The 12464-nt window shown below is 40.3% G+C and overlaps 2 protein-coding genes across 5 annotated transcripts in view; both read right to left on the reverse strand.

Annotated features, from left to right (window-relative positions):
* Positions 1–3437, reverse strand: part of pip5k1ca (phosphatidylinositol-4-phosphate 5-kinase, type I, gamma a) — a 73342-nt gene extending 69905 nt beyond the window's left edge. For both annotated transcript variants that reach the window (XM_033621583.2, XM_033621585.2), the window contains exon 1: positions 3026–3437. In XM_033621583.2, the coding sequence (XP_033477474.1) occupies positions 3026–3158 (133 nt within the window). In that variant the 5' untranslated portion in view covers positions 3159–3437. The remainder of the gene's footprint in view (positions 1–3025) is intronic.
* Positions 3438–6686: 3249 nt separating this feature from the next.
* Positions 6687–12409, reverse strand: gpx4a (glutathione peroxidase 4a). Of its 3 annotated transcripts, none has more exons than XM_033622196.1 (7): positions 12265–12409; positions 9831–9925; positions 9596–9740; positions 9196–9347; positions 9016–9040; positions 7471–7530; positions 6687–7039 (listed from the first exon to the last, which is right to left on the reverse strand). In XM_033622196.1, exons 1-7 carry the CDS (start codon positions 12355–12357, stop codon positions 7007–7009), a joined length of 603 nt encoding a protein of 200 aa, XP_033478087.1. In that variant the 5' UTR covers positions 12358–12409; the 3' UTR covers positions 6687–7006. The 3 variants fall into 3 exon arrangements, with proteins under 3 accessions (XP_033478087.1, XP_033478086.1, XP_033478088.1); XM_033622195.2 differs by having other exon boundaries at positions 12238–12389; XM_033622197.2 differs by lacking the exon at positions 12265–12409 and adding an exon at positions 10226–10393.
* Positions 12410–12464: the final 55 nt, after the last annotated feature.

A 12464-nucleotide genomic window follows, 5' to 3' on the forward strand; every position in this document is an offset into this window, starting at 1 on the left:
ACAGTGGGATTGAGCAAAGACACGTTTTCCATCTTTATATACGGTTTTTATCCTGATATTGTGCATGATGTCTCACTGTCACACTGTCATGGCTTACTGGGACACTTAAAGAAGTACTTCACTGCTGGAAAGATGACCTTATAATAAAACTAGGATGTCTAAGCAGTAGAAAGACATAAATACTTTAGAAATGGGTGCTAAAAAGGAAGCTTTTTCTCAAGAGGGAGAAGACCTACAAATACCAGAATGCACTGCGCTGCACCACACCAATAAAAAGTCCCGCTGGTGGGTGACATAATATAAATACAACCATTTGAAACAATGGCGACTGGCTAGCAAGAAACAATCTACGTACAGTAAGCTAAAACATGTTTCTAAAAACCCTTAAGGCGAGACAGAGACAACTCAGTAACAGAATCTTGGTTTATATTTGATTATATTTGATCACTCGCAAATATCTGCATGGGACTGAGCTCAAACTGCGACAAAGCTGGTGTGTATTTCCAAAGCGCTGTCAATCACAAAGGGGTTCTGCCTTTTAAGGCCCTGACACACCAAGCTGACGGTCGGCCGTCGACCAAAGTTGGGCCGTCAGTGAGCGTCTGTCGGCCTAGTTTTTGCGGTGTGTCCTGCACCGTCAGCCCTACGGCGTCTGCGGCTTTTCGGCTGATTGAGCATGTTGAATCAGCGGCGGAGCTAGTCGGTGGAAGACATCACTCTGATTGGCTGTTCAGGTTTTATTTCCTCGCCCCTGTAGCGAGTGAATCTGCCTGTAGTGAAACCGGGGCTAATCGGGGCTTCCTCCACAGGCACCACTTCAGTCAGCTGCCCACAGACCCGCTGCTTCTTCCCACTTTAACCTGAATAACAAACCGGGGCTAGCTGTGAGGCTTGTGGCGCGTTAGCCGCAGCATGACCAGAGGGAAGCACAGCCAGTTAGCCTCTGCTAGCTTCCCAGCTAGCCCTGGCTCTCTGTTTGAATCCAAATGGAGAACCAGGGGTAGCTGGGAGCAGCTCGCAGAGCGTTAGCCGCAGCATAACGGAGGGATGCACAGCCAGTTAGACTCCGCTAGTCTCTGAGCTAGCCCCGGCTCTCCGTTTGGATCCAACCAGAGCACCGAGCCCTGGTTTGTTATTCAGGTTAAAGTGGGAAGAAGCAGCGGGTTTATTGGGTAGCTGAGTGAAGTGGAGCCTGCGGAGGAAACACTGGGACCGTCTGGATGTAATAGTCCGTGGAGGTGCTCAGCAGCACAGATAGGTAACACCTCGGCTGTCAGGATGTACTACTCTGTCACTCCGCTCTCTCTCATGCAGGTGCAGAACATACGTACCACTTGGCCGTCGGATGTAGTCCGTGTAGTGTGTTCAAATGCAACTGACACAGGGCGACGTGAGGCGACGTAGACAACGGAACAGTTGGCTTTTGTCGCCGCTAGTTCTTTGATGTTGGTTTGGTGTGTCCGCACCTTTAGACAATTCCTCCAATCATCATGCATACACTGAGCATCCTCTCCCGCCTACCGCTCCATAAGGTCCCAGGGAAGCTGAGCCTGATGATTACGATTATGTCGCATTTATCCAATGACCGTCTCGCTTTGCTGCATGAAAAAAAACTGCTCAGCACTGTGTCATAGGAATGCTTGGAGGCTCCGTGTCCACCGTGCTGACACGAGAATATATGACAGGGAGGTCGCGTTTGAAAACTGGTGATAAACAGCCGACGTTTGACCATCATCATGATGTTAAACGCATCCTAGCGCATGTTTAATGCAATTTAAGTTCTTATTTTAATGAAAATTCAATAGTGCATATTTGATCATTTTAGAAGAAGTTCAGCCTCCCTTGTTGTCTCAGAGCAATTGCTCCTGCTACAAACACAGGCAAGAAATACAGTAACATAGTCTTTATATACTCGATCAGCACTGCCTAGCTTTACCGTCTGACTGAATTTTGGTCCGAGGTTGAAAGAGAGAGGGAAAGAGAGGGGCGGGTCTGTCTCTTGATCCACTGCTATGCTCTTTGTGTCCATGGTGGAGGCATGGGTGGCAGGCAATTCAAAAGTAGTACAGCTTGTAGCTCGAAAAACAGCGTGAGGGCCAGCGAAACGAGGTGAATGAGGGATATCTCGGCACTGGTTAGGTGGAGGGAAGTTTACCACATTGTTTTGATACAGAGCTGGTTGGAAATTGGCGATGTATCCCTTTAAATACAACGGTGCCATTGTAAATGTTATTAGCAACACCTGTGCTTTTCCTACTGTAACATATACATGTCTGCTGACTACAAATGTCCTCTGTGTGTCTTAGGAAGGGAGGAACCCTGATATTAGAATATTATAATGTCTGGTCTAATGGCTTAGTGTTTCATCCTGTCTCTGTTAGCCATGGTCTCTGCAGTTTGGCCATCAGCCCTCCTCTTTGTGGAAATGTGTACAGCTCCAGTACATGCCAAGATGGTGGCAAACAGTAAACCCAAAATGAGTCTTTAATGGGTGATGATCATGTTTGTTTAGTTTGCAACAGCCTGTGGATGACAAGTGGTGATAAGTCTGGGTGCCTAAGGGTGGAGAAGGCGGGGGGGGGGGGGGGGGCTGAGAGAAATTTGTTTCCAGGGAGGAGGTGACCACAAATCCTAGCTACACCCCTGGCTCTGTCTATATGTCAAGCCCAGTAATGAGATATACAGCTATACTACATACATATCATATTGCTCTTCCATATATCGATTCATACGTAGCCATGGTTTGCTGTGTTGCTGGCTACACACGACTCCAGCTATATGAATGTACTCCACACATTACACGGTGTATTATACGTTAAAATGTAAGCGTCTAACTTTACCTGCTGCCCACATCCATTCAGCTAAGTTAGCTACTAGCTTAACGTTAGCTTACCAATTCCTTGCTAGCAAAGATGAGTCGGGAATTTCTGTTCACAGCAGTGGCATCAGATGGAAATGGATGTCAGGGTGATGAAATAAACATGAACACGGACACGGTTTATATGAGAGAAAGCTGGAAAAGTACCCATGTCCGCGGTGTCCATCCCGTAGCTAACTCCGACGACCGTGTCCCCATCATCGGATGCTGCGGCCCCGGATAGCGGGCTCCCGTCCCTGGCCTCCGACAGCCCGACCGCTCCCTCGGCTGCTGCCTCCATTCAGCCTCCCGGAGGAAAAACAGGCAAGCCCTCCTGATGAAACACCCACAGCGGCGGCACGATCCCGGTGAGAGGACGGAGGAGAGTGTGGCTCGGTGCTCAAACGCAGGAATGTGTGATAGTTATCCGCAAGGGTCCCTTCATCTGTGCGGTGTTTCCTCACGACGGCGGAGCAGCGTCCGTCCGCTCCTCTCAGGTCGACTGCACCGCACTTGCTGCCGCTACTGTGCTGCTGCTGCTGCTGCCTGGGTTTTAGTGCCGGACACCGCGGCGCCCTCTGCAGGAGGCTGAGGGAGCTGCAGCCAGGAGCTCAGCGCGTCCTCTCGGGTGCTCTGAATCACACGCAGAGGTCAGCTTCAAGTGATGGAGTCTGAGTGGTTGCCATTACATTTACGCAAGCTCTTAATCTGTCTGGTGAGTCAACAGCTCTTTGTCATATATTTTGCTTTATTTGTCTCCAAAAGCTTAAACAGAGACAGAAAAGTAGCTGCCAGATAGAGAGATGGTTTACTGGTTAATCGGGTCATAAAAAAAAACTTTGGACCTCTGCATCTTAATTACACAGTGTTGTATATCAAATTCAAATTCATATTAACTGGGTCTTCAACAGGAGGTCCAGGACCCCTAGTGGGATCATCAGAGTTACTGCAGGAGGGCCACCAAGTTATTGTTTTTACCCCAAAGCCATTACAACACTGAACACTGCAATGGCATCACACAGCCAGTTGTAATTAATACTTACACTTACGTTATGTGCAATAGCTTTATTCATTTATTTATTTTGTGTGCAATAATTCTGACTTATTTTATGTATACTGCTTGTGTGTGTGTATGTGTGTGTGTGTTTAGAGTATGAAATGAATGATATCTTTATCTTATCTCCTTTATTATTTATCTCTTACTTTTATAATGAGATCTGTTTTATCCTGTGTATTTTTTAAAAAGAGTTTTTTAAATATAAACATTAGAATATGTCTGAAAATGCACATGAACATGAATCCTAACATATTTTGCAACAACCTGCAAAGTGAATACAGGTCAAGCAGCCAAGAGCTGATGTGGCCCTCTGCTTGAAAACCTCCATCTGCCTTGTTTAATATGCAATGCAATTTCATACCCTGAAAAATGTCAAAACCCCCAGTTATATTGGATACATAGCCTTGACAAAATGTGTTAAGTTTTTGACTCCAATAGTAAGCGTTTCCCTTTATTCAGGTGCTAACAGCTCTATCATCCGGAAAGCAGGCTCAGTGCTGGGCAGGAGCCTGGAGTCGGTGGAGACCATCACAGAGAGATGCCTGAGGAGCAAGATGCAGGGCATACTAGACTGTGATAATCATCCACTGCACTGCATCTTGGCTGGACAGAAAAGCAGCCACAGCCAATGTCTCCTGTCACTGCGGCGCAGGACTGAGAGGCTCAGGAGGTCCTTCATCCCGACAGCCATCAGACTCTTCAACGCCTCAGTTGGGGGAGGGAGCACATAGCTCATTTCCCCACTACATCTGCACACCCTCCTGCACTTTCGCACTTTGTACTTTCGGGCTGTGTACACTGTTTACATGTAGATTATTTTTATTTTATCTTATTTTATTTTACTTTTATATTCATGTTTATATTACCCTTTCTTGTACTCTTTTATGTGTTTTGTATGTGCCTTGTACTTTTTTATGTGCCTTAGCCACTGGACACGACAATTTCCCTATGGGGATTAATAAAGTACCTATCTATCTATCTATCTATCTATCTATCTACAATGTACAGCTTGTATGGCACAGAACCAAGGGTAGGCTTAGAATTAGAGGTCATTCATACTACCAGATTACTGTACATTGCACTTGGTGCAATCTCTTCACAATAGCAACATGCAGTTTGACTAAACCCTCAAACTACTATTTCCTTCAGCCATTATTGTATATGCAGAGCAGAAATTACCACTATTAAAAGAACTCAAGGCATTCTTTTTTTACCTGTTTCTAGGCTAAACCTGTCATACTAGTCAACATAGATTTATTGACAGGCATCTGTATCTAGGTAGAGTATTTCTCAGCTGGAATCTACTTTTTATGTTATTTCCATGGTGTGGGAAAGTTCAATCAATATTTGAACATGAGCTACTCTCACTGAAAGCCTGAAATGAGAGAAGTAAGGCTCAAACTTGTCAAATATAAAGTCTGGAGCAAGTGGCAACCTCCAGGGCTGAGAGCTGAAGCCAGTGTGGATGTGCCAAGAACTGCAGTTCATCAGATGGCCACTTGAGGCTCCCTCCAAAACAGAGTAAACTCCCACAGACACCCATGATAAAATCCTGCCTTTTACTGCATAAATAATCATGTTTGCAGCCTGGTACAAAAACGTTTTGGTGTTTTCGCTAATTTCAACATTCATGCCAACTGTACAGGGGGATTAATTTTTCATAACTCGTTTTATTTAGGCACAAAGTTATGCAAATTTAACGGTGGGGCCGCCTGAGTGACATTCTGTGAGATCCACTCCTTGCTCCTACACAGCTCCACCTTCTCATCCAAATATGGTCACTTCTGGCTCCAAAAAAGTGGAAGGAATGCCAACCTTGAAGCCGCAAAATGGCAGTCCACCAACCAGTGGGTGACGTCACAGCAGCTACGACCATTATTAGGCTACATACAGTCTATGGTCTGGAGCTGCTCCATAGTCAGTGAATGGGAGTCTGTGTTTGTGGACCCAGGTGGTTTTCTTTTTTTTCATATATCCAAATGAGCTTTAGTCTATTCTAACGTTCTCAGATGTGAAACATAAAATACACCCAGATACTCAGACTATTCCCCTGGGTGCTCTCAGTGTCATCTATAACATCTTTCATCATCTATGGAGCAGCTCCAGATGCTATGTGATGACATATTTGAGTTTAAGAGCTCTAGTTGTGTAATTTGGGAGAGAGTTGTTCATGTTTGCTAATATTTTTGGACTGTCTTAGACCATATGAATAACATGTATTACTTTTAAAAAATAGTTGTACTTTAATATGCAATGGCATTTTATACTATATATGTAGTAGGGGGCTCCTGCTCAGCCTCTCTTTCAGCTTCTGGGTCCTTGGCCTGAAAAACATTGAAGACCCCTGGTCTAACTTGTTCATATGTGTCTCTACAACCATCTCCACTGTGCTTACCTCTCTACAAAGCATAACTGTGCCTGTCTTCTACCTGTTGAGCTGATGTACTGTATGAATCCAATGTCCAAAAGAAAAGACTGTGACATAAAACATTTCTCTGCCCAGAAGAACAAATCTCACAGTCTCATTTTAGGCTCCAGCGCTCACTCATGAACGGTTTTCTGATACACACTTGCATTTTTCAGTACGACAGAAATGGATTTTCTGTCTTTCCCTCCGTCCATTTCCATTACACAGAGTGAAAAATCATTGTGCACAACAATAGCTCAAAATACAAACACATCTATTCTACAAGCAGCACCAATCTAATATGATACAATAAAACCTAACACGTCAATGTTTTCCTGACAGACAATAAACATCACAGACAAAAATATCATTAGCACAAAATCTTAGTGCGTTTTATTATGAAAACAATGCCACACATTAATCTGTTAAAAGAGTTAATGATCCATTTAGGGCTCATTTGTCTTTCTCTCCACTGTGCCAAGTAGATACAAGCTTGGTAATCCTCCCAGGAGGTTTGCACGCCATTTTCATCAGGTCTGCTCTGCCCAACATGCGGGTTTATGAGCAGACCGTCACTGGTCTGGGGTGGACTCAGACTGTATCCACTGGTGCTTGGAGAGGCAGAGAAAGGAGCTACAAGGGTGATGGAAAGACAAAATGGTGACATGACTCATCAGGTAGGTGTTTACAGGTATCTGGGAAGATCTTTCTCCACCACCTGGAAAGAAAGCAAGAGTAAGAGTTGACATCAGCTGGAGTGAAGTTACAGCTCTAATAATGTTGACTGATGCATGGATATTTGTAACTATACTCATCGACTTTATTTGCGATCTATCAGCGTGTAACCCCCCCCCCACTCATGTTTAAATATCAATAAAAGTGCACTGATTTTGTGAATTATGGGCCACAGATAATGCCCTTTTGTTTCTCCAACTTGTTCACCATGTGCACAGTGTCATATCTGCATGGTTTCACATTGTGACAGCAGAAGGAAAGATTTGCACAAAAACAGGAAAAGCTCCTCCCAGAGTCACCAGGCCACTGAAGGCAAATAATTACACAGCCACATGGGAAAGATAAAAATAAACGGATGTGCTGCAGTCGATATTCACTTCAGTGTCTGTGGTAAAGTAACATGTTTGTACGTACGCTGGGATCATCCAGGGGTCCGTATCTCTTCACCACCTGACCCTGTCTGTCGATCAAAAACTAGAGAGAAAGAGGAACAAGAGAGAACTCAAATACAGTGAGCATGAAACAAAAAACTATTTTTAGTTTTAGAATGAAACATTCTGTGGCTGAAACCAAAGGTGCAACGACTAAGCAAATGGGGGGACACAATTAAAATCTATAAAATGGAGATAATAAACCACAGGATTGGGAATCTGTTTAAAGTGTTTGATGTGAGATGGAAAAAATACAGGAAAAAAACTATATCCCAAACCCATTTCCTGACCTGTTTTTATTTAATTTTTACTTATTTAACAACAACAACAATGATAATGTTAATAATAATAATACTTATTATTATTGTTATTTTTATTATAATAAAAATAAACAACTATATCCCCAACCTTTTTTTTTAATCTAATTCTATTTTTTGTTATATATTAGATATGTTAAATATTATTACATAATTATTATTATTATTATTATTATTATATTACTATTACTGTGATTATCATTATTATTAGCATTAGCATAATAAAAATAAAAAACTATATCCCCAACCTATTTCTTAATCTAATTCTATTTTTTGTTTTAATTATTTAATAAAAATAATAAATAACCATAATAATAATATTTTTATTACTATCATTATTATTATTTATTATTATTTATTATTATTGTCATTATTATTATTATTGTATTACTATTACTATTATTATTAGCATTATAATAACAATGATTATTATTATAAAAATAAAAAACTATATCCCCAACCTATTTCTTAATCTAATTCTATTTTTTGTTTTAATTATTTAATAAAAATAATAAATAACCATAATAATAATAATATTTTTTATTACTATCATTATTATTATTTATTATTATTATCATCATTATTATTGTATTACTATTATTATTATTATTAGCATTATAATAACAATGATTATTATTGTTATTATAAAAATTAAACACTATATCCCAAACCTATATCTTTACCTTTTATTTTTTACTTATTTATTATCATTATTATTAATAATATTATTAATAATTATGATATTAATAACAATAATAATTTCATTATTATTTCCTGATACTTCATCTTTTATCAAATGTACCTATGTATTTAGTTGTTATTATTAACTTTATTACTTTAAATGTTATTATTACTATTATTATTTTATTTCCTTTTGATATGTAGGGATTGTAGGTTGGGGTGGGAGGGATATACAGAACTGTTACAAAAACTGATACCTGCTTTTTTTTTTGAGAAATAACTAATGTAAGGGAGAATAATTCAACAAATAAAAAGTATTAAAAAACTTTAAAAAAGCATTAACAGGCTTCTTCCAATAATTATCCTGTACCAGAAAATAAGGTGTGTGTATACTGTTTGGTGATGATAACACATACGATAAAGGACACCTGCTTTGCACTGCTGATGCACAAGAATACAGGAATAGATGATCAGTTGTAAGGTCTATTAATTTTCAATAGATAATAAATAACTGTTAAAAAAACATTTACCTTGGTGAAATTCCACTTGATGCTACTACAGGTATAAAAACAAATCACACGTTAGGAAATAATCACTGAGCAAACATTATGATGATCAATAGTTGACTGAATAAAGGATCAGGCTCTAATTCAACCACAAGTATCATGTAATTATAGTAGCAATATATCGGTTATAATATCACCACTTACTTTCCAAATAAGCCGCTCCCGTTGGGCTGATCTTTCAGCCACTTCCACAGAGGAAGAGCGCTGGCCCCGTTCACATCGACCTTACTGAACATGTCAAACTGAGCATTGTAGCTCTGGGCGAAGTTCTTGATCTGAGCCTCAGTGCCCGGCTCCTTCAAAGTGAAACAAGTTCAGAGAGATAATGTCACTGGTCAGTGCATGTTTGCAAATATGGTTATTAAATGTTTTGTGAATAAACTCGTCCATATGTATCAGTAAAGAGTACACTATAAGGTCTTGTCTGGACTCTTTTATAGTTTGATCTTGTTGTTTCACATCCCCGGTGATATGACATTCTCACATCACAAGCTCGGACCTGCACGAGCAATGTCCTTTATTAAAACACCCATGTGTTACATACCTGGTTCCCAAACTGGTTAGAAGGGAAGGCAAGGATGCGTAAACCTCTCTCAGCGTACTTGGCGTGCATCTCCACAAACTGAGAGTAGTTTACTGGGGTTTTGCCTCATTTAGAGGCAACGTTGGTGATGATGACAACGTTCCCCCTGTGGATAGAAACACATTGAACGTTTCAGTGATGGCAGGCTTACGTCATGGGATTCTGCAGCAAAGTTAGGGTTAGGGTGGGGTTTTACCTGTATTTTTCTAGGGAAACCAAATTGCCATCAATATCCAATGCTGAGAAGTCATAGATAGACGTGGCCGTCTGCCAGTCCTCTATCTGAGCAGACTGTGAGGGGAAAGAAAGACAACCTGAGTGACAGGAGCTTACTTTCATCCAGCATAATGAAAAATAGATAAGAAGAAGTACATGCTGCAGCAGATATACACATTTCCCCTAAAAATGTATTTTTAAAGACAGTAAAAAATGTTGAATCTCCTCTGTTTGCACCTCATTTAACAATATACATGAATATCTTATGTAATAAAAGGATCAAACAAAGCATAAAATAAATTAAAATGAAATAAAAAAGACCACGTCAAATGATTAATTCAACTTCAGTTTCAGTTCTACTCTCATTTTTCTTACCACAGCCTGCAGCAGGACAGAGAGAAGAACAGTGGACCCTATCAGACGCATGACTGCCCTTCAGTAAGGTCCTCTGAAGGTAGCGAGCGATCAAATCTGTAACCCACTGAGTGGCTCCAGCTACACCCTCACTCTCAGATCACAATCCTACCACTGACACAGCACCCGATCCAGTGTTCTCATGTAAAGGCAGCAGGTGATCATTAACAGAATTGATAGGTTGTGATTTTCCAATAGGTCCCTCTCTGCTGCTGACTAACAAATCCACATCATAGCTGCACATGAACTACAGTCCACAGTCCACGACATTATCACAACCTCATCAACAAGTTCTCTCCTTATAAAAGCACAAAAATTAGGCCGTGTGTGGCTGAGCCTCATGTGGCTGGGGCAAAGGGCAACTGTCTGAAGAAATACTCATAAACTCCTTACGTAATGGGATTAATATCAGACTGAAAACCAAAATAATCACATCAGTGAATCAGCACATGCAATAATCTCATGAATCTCAAAGTCACCAAGACTGAGCCCAGCTTATTATATCACATAATTTTAATCCAGGAAAACAACAGAGTTGGTGTTTCAGGCAATTACAAAATGCTAGTCTATAATTTCTGATCTCCAACAGCTCTGTTACCTGCCCATGGACTTCTCAGGAAAATCTAGGCTGCAATTAAAATCTGGTCACACCAGCAGACCCAATAGACAAAGCTGTAATTAGGCAACAAACAGATTTTTACAAGATTATTTCACAATTTTCTGGCTTCGTGGGAACCAAGCTTCATGACTTGGCTTTGTCAACACGTTACACCCAATTCCATGAAATCTTTATTATCTGTATGATTCAAATGTACAGTTAAATTGCCAAAAATATAGGCTACATTAATGAAAATGGCAGATGAAATATATTTTGAGTACTACTGTCGACTGAGGACATGGAATAGAAAAGATTTCTATGGGTGGTGCATTTTTTTATTTTTGCATGATAGGACTAGGCAATGGTTGGCAAATAACTAAGTACATTTATTCCAGTAACTTTAACAAACTTCAATTGAGTACCTCCATTTTTAGACAACTTCAGCACACAGTTACACACATTCAGACCTACTTTTCATGTACAGTTCCTCATTTATTGACAATATTAATATTCTTTTATGATTGTTGGATAAAGGATGCTGCTCAGATACAAACTAATTTTCATTGCTTATGTAATTAAATTTCAGCTGTAGCAGCCAACGACCTTGTGTTGTAAAAGCTATCAATGACTGTACATGATGTCTTTCTCAGACTGATAAGCCTGTCAGCTGATAGCAGCAGCAGCAGCAGGCAGATGGGGGTACTGCTGCACAAATATCCGGTCTTACAAACCACTCTCTCTCTTTTTTTTTTTTTTTTTTTTTTGTGGAACAAGTGTTTATTAATTTTTTTTTTTTTTGGTATCCATGCTTTTTTTCCCCTTTATTGAAAAACACAAATCAAACAAACATAGACGCCAGGGGGTGACATACATTCAGTGGCAAAAATTCAGAATATAATATGGCTTTCGCATTTGTGTCTAATGGTCCTAATATATTGCTTGACTTAATTTTCAAAAATGCAAAAGAGTGTTTTCTGATTAGTATATCGACATTTATGAATAAACCATTTAGCCAGTAGTACAATAAGGTTAATAATATAAAATTGTCTTACAAACCACTCTCGTGTGTACCTTTGTACTATTTGTCAACACTGCAGCACCCTCAATTTACTACTATGCAGAAACATTCTGAAGTGCCTGTGTAATGTTTATAGGTTTGTTATGCAAAGGCACGAGGATACAGAGTTGACATGTAGCCCTACAGGCGGTAAATTTGCCATAAAATAACACTCATATTTACTCATATGCAGAATTTATAACGGTTAAACAGCAGTTGTTACAGCTGCCCTTACAAACATCGCTGTTACGCAAATGAGAAATCACAGGAGCACCCCCCACACACATACCAAGTCGCTACAATGGAGGATTACGTTACCGTTGGGGATAAAACAAAGCACAGTACCATCGCCAGGAGTGCTCCACTGCTCGCCACAGCCCCAAATGTCAAAATTACATATAAAGGCCTCATTTTTATTTTAGGAGAGGCCACATACATCCTAATGAATAGCTACATTGAGGCTGCTGACTCCGCCCTGCAGTTTGTTGTGAAACTGCGGTTGGTCTGAATACAACCATTCGTGTAAATTATTATTAATTTAATAA

This window comes from Epinephelus lanceolatus, chromosome 6, assembly GCF_041903045.1.
Source record: "Epinephelus lanceolatus isolate andai-2023 chromosome 6, ASM4190304v1, whole genome shotgun sequence".
NCBI classification, from domain to species: domain Eukaryota; kingdom Metazoa; phylum Chordata; class Actinopteri; order Perciformes; family Serranidae; genus Epinephelus; species Epinephelus lanceolatus.